The following is a 12960-nucleotide window of genomic DNA, read 5'->3' on the forward strand; positions in this document are numbered from 1 at the left end:
TCTAGCATGCTTCTTGACGAAAAAATGAAAGAAAATTAAATCTGGAAGAATTTATTTTTCGCGCTACAAACAGCATGGTGAGAAAGAATTTGACAAAATACCCGATTTCGTCAAGCTGGATCCTTGAGTTCTCGCAATGTACGTGTTTTTAAACTGAATTTATAGGTCTTTCATGACAGCTACGGCATCTAGAGGCTCGCAACGCCTGGGAAAGGCTCTTTCGCTCAAGTTTTCGGCACTGTGCCCTGCAAAAAAGTATCAAAAAACAACTGCATGCATTGCCGCGAATAATTCTGCGAGAGCAATTATAGCAAAAACTATGAACTGCACGGCAGTAAACTCTAAATCTGACATCGCGCACTGCACAACGCAGGTTTAGGTAACGATAAGACAGAATAAGAAGACCGGCTTTGTTCTTGAATTAAAAAATAAGCAGGCAATCATGTAACGAAATATGATTATCTAATAATCTCGTTACTCTATGTTCTGGCTGATTCACCATCACTGTCATCATAATATCCGTAGTTGTTGTTGATGATGATGATAAAGCCATTATGAAGAAGGTAGCCCCTCCTCTGCGCTGAAGCTCTGCAGAATCACCGCGAATAGACTGAATTATGGCAAAAGAGAAAGAAGACAACATGAGATGAAATGCAGAGGCAGAGCCACAGCCAGACGCTACTCGAAGGGCTCCTTCCGGAGCCTCCTCCGCCCCCTGAGCCGAGGCGGCGGCGAATTCTCGACCGGCTGCCTTTCGGACTGTCCGGCAACTCGGAGGGGTCCACCAACAGCGCCGACCATGAGGTGCGAAATTTCGTCCTGTTCGCCTGCCTGGTCAGCTTCGTACTCCTCATGTCATTCTTTGCGGTGCCGAGCCGACAGAAGTCAAAGAACTCCACGCAACTGGTGCCTCAGGCCGCACCGCCCCTGGACTCAAGACTCGCGCAGGGCAGCGTGTCTTCGCAGATCGAACAACGCACCGCGCTTCCGAAGAACGTAGTCCCCGTCCACTACGACCTCGATCTCAACGCTAGTAACTTCGAGGTAGGCGGTGCTTACCGTGGTAGGATCAACGTGGTTATCGACTGCGTCGAGAGGGGCTCCACTACTGTCACGGCCCACGCCGTGAACATCACTGTTCACGAGGCTAACATCAGCACGTACTCGGGCAATCAGAAGATTAGCAATGTGGTCATCAAGCAGCTCCCTTCCCAGCAGGAGCTCCTGGACACAGTTGTGTTTGACTTGGGCTTCGAGCTTGTCAGCGGTACGGTGTACAACCTGACGGCCACCTTCAGTGGGACATTCCGAGCGGACAACACGGGTCTGGTGGTCAGGAACTACACCAGAGAAGGCGGTAAAGTGAGCAAAGTTATGGCCGCCCACCTGCTGTATGGCAAGGCAAGGTATGCTTTTCCTTGTTTCGACGAAGCAGGTCTTAGAGCAACTTTCAACTTATCCGTTGTCCGCAACAGTGAGCATGAAGCACTGTCGACTTGGGAGTTGAAGAACACTACAGTGACGGCCAAGGAGGAACGCAGGGACTACTTCGAAATGTCGGTGCCCATCTCACCGTCTCAGCTCTCCTTTGCCGTACTCTCTGGCTTCGACATGATAAACGACGGCTTTTCGAAGCTGTTCGCCATTCAGTATGACCTGCCCTATCTTAACCTAGCCCTCAAGTCTTTCGTCAAAATGTTAGAATACATGGGCCGCTTGCTGAAGGTGCCGCTACCGTTTCAAAAAATCAAGATTATCGCCATTCCGGACTCAAAAGAGAGCATATTTCCAGACTGGGGACTGATTATCCTCGGCGCGCCTGCAGTGTCTTACGACGAAGAATCCGCGAATTTCGAAAGAAGGGAGGCGATAATTTCGCGGCTGGCTCACGTAGTGGCACACCAGTGGTTCGGGAACCTTGTCTCTTCGCGACACTGGGATGACATCTGGATGTTTGAAGGACTCGCCTTTGTCTTCCAGCGACTGGTGATCCACGATATGTTCAAGCAAGAAGTGTCTGAAAGTTACTTTGCCAAAAGGGTAGCCGATGTCCTGCGGGCCGAAGACGTGAAGAAAAGGCTTGCCAGACCTCGCAAGTGGCTGCCTGGCCTCTGCGACCATCCGCTGATGCGGAAATCGGAAATAATCATGGACGTCATCTTGAAGAGTTTCTCGGTGGAAAATTTCGTGAGGTCGGCTGCCGCCTTTCTGAACAATACTCGCCATCGGGCTACGGGAGTCAAGGACTTCCTGCTCGCTTTCCGGCTCCAGAATGGCTCATCGGACATTGCGGACAAAATGGAAGCATGGATTAACAACATCGGATATCCCCTCATCACGGTGAAGAAATACGCTCACCGACCAGGCTTTAGGAGGCTGTCCCAGATGTCTATATGTTATGGGGGTGTCAGGTGCTTCAACCAGTCGTGGCAAATTCCGCTGCACTACATTGTCTACAAGAGTACGGGCCATATTAGTGAGGGCAAGCTGTGGTTACTACAGTCGGAGCTCAATTTCTTCCTGAACGCCACAGACGATGACATCGTTCTGTTCAACTACAAAGGCCTCGGCTACTACAGAGTAAATTATGAACCGACCGAGTGGACTGTAATCATCAATACCCTTCAGAACACCAGTTTCTTCGACGCCGCCACAAAAGTCCGTTTGTTAGACGACATCTTCAAGCTGGCCGACGCGGGAGTGACGCCCTACACCAACTTCTTTGTGGCAGCTCAGCATGTGAAGAACGAGACCGATCACAACATCTGGGCAGCCTACGAAGACATCGCGTCAAACTTCGACACGATGCTACTTCAAAGCGAGTTCGAGAGGATGTGGCGCTCTTACAACCACAGGCTGCTGGAGAACATTGTTGGGCGCATCATAAAGGAGAAGGCCCAAACCTACTCCAGAACATTCCAGAAGAAGGTCATGGAACGAGCTTGCTGGTACGGTGAGCCTCAGTGTCTCCAGATTGCCCGGGAGGTTATGAACGGCTACATGACTGGCCAGAAAAAGACAGTGATTGGAGCTCCGCTGCCGGATGGGAAACTTCTATGTGCCGCTATACTCCATGGTACCGTCGAACTCTGGGACATGCTATGGGCTAAGCTCTTCTCTACATTCACTTTGGAACACTCGAATGTACCCCTGGACGCTGTTCTGCAAGGGCTGAGCTGCACCTCAGACAGTTCCAGAGTCTGGAAGCTTCTCAACGAGACTATGGTATCGTCCGTGCTCAAGGACCATCGTCTCTTTGTTCTGCACAACTTGGCGGCGTCCAAGACCGCGAGCGAAGTGATGCTTGAGTTCCTTCTGTCCAAGTGGCAAGGGGTGGAGAACAACGAGTCGGAAATCATCGAGAAGGACGTCCGTGACACGCTGTTCAGCATGGTGTCCATGAACGCCAAGACTACGCACGAGGTCAGCCTGCTCACGGCCGCATTGGCGACTACGTCGAACAACCGGCTCCTGTCGGAAGCCTTCACGCTTGCCGTGGAACAGCGAAAGCATTACACGGCATGGCACAGGGATCATGATTCGGAGCTGCTGAAAGCTTTGGCGGCCTGATGCCATGGTCACAAATGCAGCCGTGTTTGAATTGTCTGTGTCGTTCGTTGCTTGAGCCCATGCAAAAGAAGCGCAGTTCAAACTTGATGAAAACACAATGCGTTTACTTGTGCAGCTTCATGTTATCAAGGCTGTGCAAAGTTTCGCGCAGTCCGCAGTTGCACAAAGCTGTGCTGGGCCGTAGTTTTTGTACATAGTGTAAAAGAAAAAACAAACAAGCTGGATCGTTTCAGTGCAAAAAAAAAGGAAATAAAATGATCAAGTGGCAGCCTGACGTTTTTTTTCAATAATCTTCATAGTTTCGGCTAAATTTACAAAAAGTCCACAGCTTTTTTAGCAGAGAACTGATTGTCGTTCGAAAAAGAAGTAGCAAACTAAATATCGCTGTTTTTTTGTGGTTGCTCATGAATACCCACGGAGGACACCTAGTGGTGCAGGAGGATCTCTTGGCCTGGTTGGCGTGGTTCATGCTTGGCACGGTTGATCAGCCTCAGCTGGTCGGTTGGGTTAGCGGCTAGCAGAGCGTCATTCTAGGAACAGTGGGATGGGATAGGGATGGGTTTCACAGCGTGTGATTGCGGGCTGGCTCACAGATCGTGGTATAGGTTAGCTGTGGGGGCTTGACAAGTGAAAGCCCTATGAGTGGAACGTGAGCTTTTGGCCCCTACCCAGTCTTGTTTTCTTTAAGGCGACATGAGTAATCTTGTGTAGAGCACTGGTTGAGCAAAGGAGCATAAACTCGACTTTCTTTTGCTTTAGCTAAGTAGCTGGCAGTTAAAAGCGCGTTCCACTGTGGCTGAGTTTTCAAGCATTGCGCGAGATATATCCCAAACAATGCAAAACATGCTTTTGTCAGCACAAGGTGCCATTAGATTAGTGGCGTTGTGGTTTGTGTTAAATAAAGAAGTTATTAAACCCGCAGAAATTGCTGTTGTCCTTTCTAACGTACATGATGTTGGGAGTGGGATACTTGCATCACATTTTTTTATTTCAAATTATGACAGCTGTCTTGTTTTTTCCTGTTGTGCATGTACACTGGCATCGCCCTCTGAACTCATAAGGGTCCACAGCACCTGCGAATAGAAAGGCAACGGCTTTATAATTTTGTTCTCAGAGGATAAGCGGAGCATGTCAACGAGGGGGGGGGGGGGGGGCTTTGCCGAGACTACTGAGAGATGTTCAAAACGTGCTCACAAAAACTGAATAATAATTATAAGTAACCATGCTCCAAAAGAAGTGCGTGTGGTACGCACTTCGTCGCCATGTCTTACTTGTTGGTCTTACCGCGCAAAACTAACCTGAAAAGCGGTATTAAAAATGGAACGCTCCTTTTAACGGGCGTCATCTGCTGCCGTACTGTTCGTTCCTAGCCGGACCTGTTTCGCTTTGATTTTTTTTTCCACAGAGGGCGGGAGTACATATCAGCAAGCAAGAACTTTGCGTGGTTCCACAATGACACCTTGGTGCCTGGTTTATGAAAAAAAAACAGGCAAAGGCAGACCAATGTCTATGATCAAAGACAAAAGTGCTTATAAGACGAGCGCCTTGGTGTTCCTCACGGTTCCATTATTGCTAGACTGACACGGTCAGGCTACAACAAAGAAACGGTATTGATCTGGATTTAGGCTCGGCGGACGAGGCTTAGGAAGCCTCACCAAGATACAATGAGGGCACAGGTATAGTGGCCAAGGCTTTGTCTAGGCGGAATACAGTCCTGTCTCGTGACTGCTTTTATGCTTTTGAGCATAGCTGCAATCCGAAAACAGTAGAGACAGCCTCGGATTAGAAGCAGAGTGGGGAGTGATGATGAATGGATTGTATTTTGAATGGTAAAAATTTATTTTTCAAACAGCTGTAGGGAAGGCTTTAGCCTTCCCATCTAAAAAACAGCCAGGAGTCCTTGGACCCTACCAACGGCTTCGGCCAGTCGGACGGTGTTTAGTTGAACCTCCGTGTCGGAGCTGAGGAGTAAGTTCTCTCATTGATCTAAAGACTTTGTGCTTCTTCCCTCAAAGGGAGCCTCAAGGCATTTCCGGATTTTGTGATTAAGATGAGCTCTGGCTTTACATAGCTTAAACTGGCTGGAGCACTGACCCGGGCAGTAGTGGCTGCACAACACGAGGTTCGGAAATGAATTGGTTTGCGAACGACAAACATTCTGAGAGCGTGGTGTTGAACTTTTTTGTTAACGACGACAGAAAAGCTGTTGAAAGCTGAAGTAATTTTTTTTTCGATGTTGAAAAAGAGAAAACTTGCGAAGATTTGAGGTTAAGATGCGGGAAATACCATCCTCGTTTATTGTTGCGATGGTGACTGATCCGATAACCTCGCCATTTTCTCGGATGCTCTAGTCGTCCCTCACTGCAGTTCACAGGTGGCTCCGTACCTCACTGCTTTTTCTCGAAGCAGCTTCACAGCACACCAATAGCACAGTATGACGTCAGCCATCCCAATACTCGCTATCGACCGCATAAGTTTATACAGCTGTCTAGAGGGCAAAAGTGGCTCTGCTATCGTTCAGTCTCACCGAGCAATGCTAGGAAATGTAAGCATAACATCTACCTTAGCCAGCAATGGGTCCAAGTCCTTAGATATATTGCACAAATCTCATTGTACCTCGAAACAGGTCCATGGCAAGCGGCGTGTTGTTTTGGGAATACACTTGTTATGCAACGTTTACGTGTACGACTGATATTTAAGAATTAATAAAACTTACGAGTTTTCGAGAGTTTGATTCGCGTACATTGGCAGTACAGCCTCTTGTTACAATAAGATTTGCCGGGCTAGTTGGTTCATACTGATAAAAGGTATAGCGGCGCGAAAGGGTTAGGCCAACATGAAGGAACACGAACGACATGATCGTTCTAAGGGTTTTGTGTGTTTCTACATGTTTTCCTAACTCCCTTCGAGCAGTTACACTTAATTGATTATTAATTGTTTTTTGGGTGGAATGGAAATGGCGCAGTTTCGGTCTCATATATCGGCGGACACTTGAACCGCGCCATAAGGGAAGGAATAAAGGAGGGAGTTAAAGAAGGTTCATCAGCCTTTTGGTCTTCTTTTGAAATTCGCGAGGTACCCTAATAATAGTTTAGATAAGACAAGAACGAAAAGGTCGCGAAAAGATTTTTTACAAATAAAAAAACTCACAGACTGCTATATTCGTCCATCGCTGCATGTGGTGGTGAACATGATATTGTTGATTGATTATTAAATTTGTTCCTGGTAAAATTCTCATTACGTCACCATGACGTCAAGCGTCACGGTACCGTGTTCTGAATATTCAGCGAGTCTGTTGTGAAACTGCTGTAGTGGCGTCATACTTGATGTCACTGAACCGTGGAGCCCTTGCAAGAATGGTCTATAGACTTCTTATAGGCTCTATTGCCTGCCTGTATATATTTATTTTTGTCTGTTCATTATCTATAGACTGTCTATAGACAAATGTCTACTAAAAGTGTATGGCCATAAATGTATAGATTCTCTATAGAGTGTCAGTGGGATTATTATTGCCTATAGACTGTCCTCTAGGATTTGTCTACAGAGAGCCTATAGATTTTATAAACAGAAGTTTATGGACAGTCTATAGACTGTCTAAAGAAATTTTTCTAAGGGCGCGGCGTTAAGACAACGCCGGAAAACGGGAAACATGCAGTGAACGCCTTAAAACTGTGACGGAAGAAGCCCCAATGGAGAGGTTAAGAGTAGAAGGATGAGACCCCCATGGCGAAAGCAGTGGAATTGTGGCCCGGTGTGCACTGTAATGTCGAACTTACCATCGGCGAGCACTTGGCACACGACGTCCCGGCTACCGTCGGTGCGTTTGCCATTGGCGCAGTCGGTCTTGACGCCCGTGTCGTAGTCGCAGCGGTAGTAGTACGAGGTGACGTTGGCCACTGCGTGCCAGTGGACGAAGGAGTGGCCAGGCCGCAGCTGCCGCGAACGGCAGTCCTCATTGGCCTGGCGCTGTAGCTCCGCCGCCGTCAGCGCAGCTGGGCATTCATGCGTGAACCGCTTCATTCGCCTTCATGAATTTTCGACTACTTAAAAAAAAGACAACGCTATTTTCACTAAACCTCTAGGTGAGTCAGTTCACTAAAGATAAATTCACCAAAGTTTGCAAAGGTCATTGAAGCTCCTGGCTGGGTTAGTCGGTTCTGCATAACTGAAAGCTTTTAGTGCGCAGGGAGTGAAAGAAGAGATAAGGGTTGGGGTCCGCAGCCGCTACTGCACTGGCATGCTATCTTAAAGTAACGAACATACAATAAAATGCACAAAAAGCCTTGGATGCCTAGGAGAGGAATTTGGATTGGTAAAATCGCTTATTTTTGTTAATGTTAAATGACAAAAAGAATTCAGAAATTATTTCAGGCAGCCAGTAATTTTGGAGAAAGTAGAAAAAAGTGTCACAGGCGGTAATTGCTATTCATGTGGTACAGTACGTGTTAGCATTCATCTCTCCCTCTGATGGTGACGGGTGGCGTGGTACAGACCGTCAGTCACCATGTGACACGCCGTACCCCCTCGTCACTCACCCCCTCAACTATGATTGGCGACCGCGGCTTGCCTCTCGCCGTCTGTCTCCACCCATCGAAGGTCGCTTTCGACCTTCCCTCTCTCCATTTTTCCTCCTCTCTGATGAGGCTTCACACGCCGCCGACACCGGACACTTTTTGCGCTAATTGGGGTTCTAATGCTTACGCATTAAAAAGCAACCACGTGTCATTGTAGTGATGTGGACCCACTATCTCCGTCATGTCGTGCACGGAGTTAATCATGCAAATTAAAAAATATCCGAAGTTGCCAGAGTCATAAAGAGTACAACGCGCCTGTGTGAAAAGTTGTTTTGGAGGGAAGGAAATGAACAATAGCTAACTCTTGATGGGAACCTGCAGTGCGCCGTGTGGGTAGGGATGAAGAAAGAAGTAAAGTACTGTAAAAAGCGGCTCCGTATGGTGGTACACTCCGGAATAGCTTTAACCATCGAAGGTTCCTTAAAGGGCTCTGGCGTGGAGCAGCAAACGAACGAATTTTGCATGTCACCTTCGTCGACACGCAGCCAAGTTTCATTCCGCTGTCCTTATGCTCGGCAGCCGAACGACCTAACCACTGAGCTAACCACTAATCACTAACCATGCCCTGTCCAAGCCCATTTCTTGTTCTTGATTTCGAATAGAGGCCATTACGCTGCGTTTGTTCCATGACCAACTCTGCTGTCCCCTGGTCTGTTAACTTTACAGCAACCATTTTCTTTGCATACTGCACTGCGTTGCCTCATTAAAAGATGAACCATTATAGTTTATTCGTTTCTGACCCTTAGGTTTCGGCACTACAACACGCGATGAAAGAGAAAATCTCTTTCGCCAAAAACGCTCTTTATGGATCTCCGAAGGCGCAAATATTTTGCCAATCTCGGAGGCTATGCTCTTCTTCGTGGTAGTCGACAGTGCAGGCTCGAGATGGAGCCACCTGATCACCCACGTGTGCGAAAAGTTCCGAGGATTGTTTTTTTCGCCGCTACAACGAAATGAAGCCGTGACTTTTTCAAGCCAATAAAAACCTAAGCGTATATGTGAGGGTGCAGCGAAGTATAGGTAAAAACACCAGATAAAGCGTCACTCTCGCCTAATCGGATACCACAAATTGAAGGTGGATAGCTTAAAACAATTAGATCCCGTTACTTTAAGTCATATTGTATCTACGTATGGCATAGACATGCTGTGTGAGCTGATTTTACGTAAGTTCCACTAGAAAGCGAAGTAGAGGCGAAAGGTGGTGATGTGCATTTCAAGCTGCCCCGCGAAGCGTTTTCCACACCCCTGCTACGTAATTTATGAGAAATAAAAAAATGAATAAAGGCATTCGCACAATAGCCGTTTGCTTACGTTTAACAATAAACATTCACTCTATGCTACAATCATCTAACGCGACCTATTATTAAAGAGAGGGCCAAACGGTGCAGCTGAGAATTCCAGCACGTCATTTCAAGCATATTGAGTTCACACAATACGTCCGCAGTCGTTCCTTGTATATTCATTGCACGATTTTAAAAACACTTACTGTCTAACATAAAGTCGTAGTTAATTGTAAAAGTTGTTTTAGTATTTGTGTACACGTGAAAACAAACCTCTCTCACGCAACGGCACTTACAGCCTATGCTGACATATGTGACACCAGTACAGCCGGCCGACACAACTCCCGAGGAGGAGGAGGAGGAAAAACATTTATTCAGAGCACAAAAACTGGGTGGGTTCAGTACGAGAACCCATTGGTCGTCATAATAATCCGGCCCCTCTCAACCAGCAATTTCTGGTCGAGTGGGCTGTGGCTATGAAGGGTTGCCTCCCAGCGCTCATGAGTCGGATCGGGATTGCTGTCCAAGTCTGGGTTTTCTTGACATTCCCAAACCGCGTGAAAGAGTGTGCCAACTGCTCCACAGAAGGGGCAGGACGAATTGTAGGTTTCTGGGTACCATTTACTCATTAGGTAAGGATTGGGCAGAGTATTAGTTTGTAGTCGCCTGATTATGTGCTCTTCATATTTACTTTGGTTTTGTGAGGAAGAGGATATTCCCTTCTTGTGATCTTATAGTACTCCGTAATTTCTGCGTAGCTTAGTAAGGGTGAGGGGTTGTCAACTATGTCAGAGAGAGGCTGCGTGCCAGATGCTCGGAGGAGGAGAGCTCGAGCAGCTGTGTTGGCCGCCTCATTGCCCGTCGTTGAGAGGTGCCCTGGCGTCCAGAAGATCTGGATGTTGGAAGGATTAGACCTTTCCAAAATTTCCCAACACGGAGCGCCAACGCGGCCTCGGAGGTAATTGCGTACCGCTGCTTGTGAGTCGGACATAACCGTTGCCTCGCTGTTCTTTGATATCGCTAGTGCGATAGCTGCTTCTTCAGCCGATGTGGTATCCACCGCTTGCATAAGGCTGCTTGCAATGATATCCCCCCGGGGTGAAACTGCTGCAATTGCCGCGACTCCGTTAACGGGTCCAGCCGCATCGACGTAGATCGTGTCCTTGTTTCCATCCCAGCGCTTAGAGAGGTGTCTAGCTCTGGCTAGTCTCCGTCCTCTGTTATATTCCTCATCCATGCGTTTTGGTATGGGGTGAGTCGTAATGTGGGATCTCATCTGCATGGGCATGTCAATCTTGTCAGCGACTTCCCGGGGTGGACTGATTCTCAGCTTCTGTAATATTTTCCTGCCAGGCTTAGACGTTGAGAGCCTGACAATTTAACTCCCGAAACAAGCTGATGCAACGGGCGACGGTTGCAACGGCTGCGCGTGCCGAAATTTTAAACTGTTTAGAGAGGGAGAGTGTCTTCCTCCTTTCGCCCCCGAGGGAAAGAGGTGCCAAGAGTTACCCGGAACAAAAGGGGTTCTCGCTTCCCCCTTTCTCTCTTTCTCTATTGCCTTTGTTACGTAAGGTAGGCTTGGAATTAACGTTCCTGGGTGAATAAACATGACTGGAAGCAGCACGTTGGTTACTTAAATACGGTAGTTTATTGCTTTGACGTATGATTCTACACTAGTTGGACAAACGTGCAAGCGCTGCAAGAGTATGAACAGTAGTAGTAGTGGTTTATTAAAATAATCATACAAGGAAGGATAATATTTTTCCTAGCCCCGGCATCTGCCATCAATACTGAAGCACTAGAGCTGGGGCAATGGAAATAAAGGATGGCAGGCAGAATGGAGAAATGAAATGAAAGAGGTGAGGGGACAGGAAGAGAGGGTAGGGGGAGAGGTAGTATACACAAATTATTTACACAATAAGAAATGCGTACATGTTGCGCGCGTGGTTAGTAGAGTATGAATGAAAGAAAATGAAATGAAAATTTTTTTTTTGGGGAAAGGAAACGGCGCACTGTCTGTCTCACATCTCGACGGACACGTTAGCCGCGCCATAAGGGAAAGGATAAAGGAGGGTCGAAGAGAAGAAAGGAAGAAAGAGGTACCGTAGGGAGGAATCCGGAATAATTCCAACCACCTGGGGATCTTTTACGTACACTGACATCGCACAGCACACGGGCGACTTAACGTTTCGCCTTCATCGAAACGCTGCCGCCGCGGTCGGGTTCGAACCCGGGTACTCCGGATCAGTAGCCGAGTGCCCTGCCCACTGAGCCACCGAGCCAAGTCTGCTTACGAGCCACATATGTGATCACTGCTTTGTGCACAAGTATGCTCCTTATTTCCAAATGACCCGCGTTCTGAAAAACGCTGTGGATTAACGAGACAAATACTAGAGGTTTCGGCAATAAAACGCGCGTAATTCCTGCGATAGTGATGCCTCAGTGTCTTTAGTCAGTTTTAGCTGGCCGGTTTTATGGTCCGCTCCACGGCTGAGCGGAGAGGGCGCAGAAGTACGCATGCGCAGTACGCTCACCCGCTATCGGGTCAGCGGAGCGGCACACCTTCCTTTCGCTGGCGCGCCGGCTTAGCGGAGCGTCGTCATGGCGGCGAGATAGCGTCTTAAGGGGCGCTCACATTAGCGGGAAAACGCGCAACGCCGGGCGTTTCCCGCGTGCCGCTTCCCGCCCAAGCCGGTTTTTCTCCCGCGGACAGCCTGCTCTCCCGTCCCGCGGAGCGATGGGTTCGGTACCTATTTTTCCCGTGCCGGTGATTAAGGACAGCCAATGGGCGCCGACCGTGAACCGTGACGTCGGTCCCAGCTCAGTGACCCCGTCGGCGGAGGCTGCGCGCGTCCGGCCGGCCGGCCCCGGCCGGCCGGGGCACTCGGCGGCTGCTTTGCCAGGGCGACGGGAGGGGAGCTAGCAGGGTGCGCTTTCCAGTCTTCTCTAGTGTCACGTGACTATCCCCTTCTCTTTCTGCTCGTTCGGGTCCTCCCTCAGCGCCTCCTCTCTCCACATTCCAAGACAACCGCAGCGAGAAAACGCGCGTAGTGTGAGCAGAGTGTGAGCGTCATTCCGAGGAGCTGCGAGGCAGCGTCGACGTTGACGCTGTGCCGGCGCGGGAAGCTTCCCGCCAGTGTGAGCGCGCCTTTATCGCACGGAAACGTCTCCGGTTTCCCGATTAGCTCAAGATGGCTGTCTCCGGCTCGACGGTCGTGTCGGAAAGCGCTTGCAAGTTTCGCTGTCTCAAGGGCTCATTTGCCTCGTTGCAGTCGTCGAAAGCGGTTTAAAAATCGACAAGGACGCCTGTTTACAGTACGACGTAGTTGCGGTGAATCCCTTCGAGCGTTTGTGTGCGCATGTGGACGCGGGTGGAAGAAAAAGCCATGGCCGCAGTGAAGCGCGATTTGACATTGCGCGCTGTGAAGAACCTCGTAAACTTCCTCACCGGCTACTTTCGGCGGGAGGCAATGCAAGTATGAGAAAGTAAGTCGCTGCCTTCTCGTGTGTTTTAATTTATTTTGCTAATGAGTAGA

The 12960-nt window shown here is 48.7% G+C and overlaps 2 protein-coding genes across 2 annotated transcripts in view; one reads left to right on the plus strand and one right to left on the minus strand.

Moving 5' to 3' along the window:
* Nucleotides 1-562: 562 nt before the first annotated feature.
* Nucleotides 563-3794, plus strand: LOC144106413 (leucyl-cystinyl aminopeptidase-like). Its single transcript, XM_077639219.1, has one exon. It carries the CDS (start codon nt 652-654, stop codon nt 3568-3570), a length of 2919 nt encoding a protein of 972 aa, XP_077495345.1. The 5' UTR covers nt 563-651; the 3' UTR covers nt 3571-3794.
* Nucleotides 3795-3995: 201 nt separating this feature from the next.
* The window catches only part of LOC144108094 (uncharacterized), a 25788-nt gene continuing 16823 nt past the window's right edge, over nt 3996-12960 (minus strand). Inside the window, exons 2-4 of the mRNA XM_077641375.1 lie at nt 7347-7562; nt 4573-4643; nt 3996-4100 (exon numbers count right to left, since the gene is read on the minus strand). Coding sequence (XP_077497501.1) covers nt 3996-4100; nt 4573-4643; nt 7347-7562 — 392 coding nt within the window. The remainder of the gene's footprint in view (nt 4101-4572; nt 4644-7346; nt 7563-12960) is intronic.

Source organism: Amblyomma americanum, chromosome 10 (genome assembly GCF_052857255.1).
Source record: "Amblyomma americanum isolate KBUSLIRL-KWMA chromosome 10, ASM5285725v1, whole genome shotgun sequence".
NCBI classification, from domain to species: domain Eukaryota; kingdom Metazoa; phylum Arthropoda; class Arachnida; order Ixodida; family Ixodidae; genus Amblyomma; species Amblyomma americanum.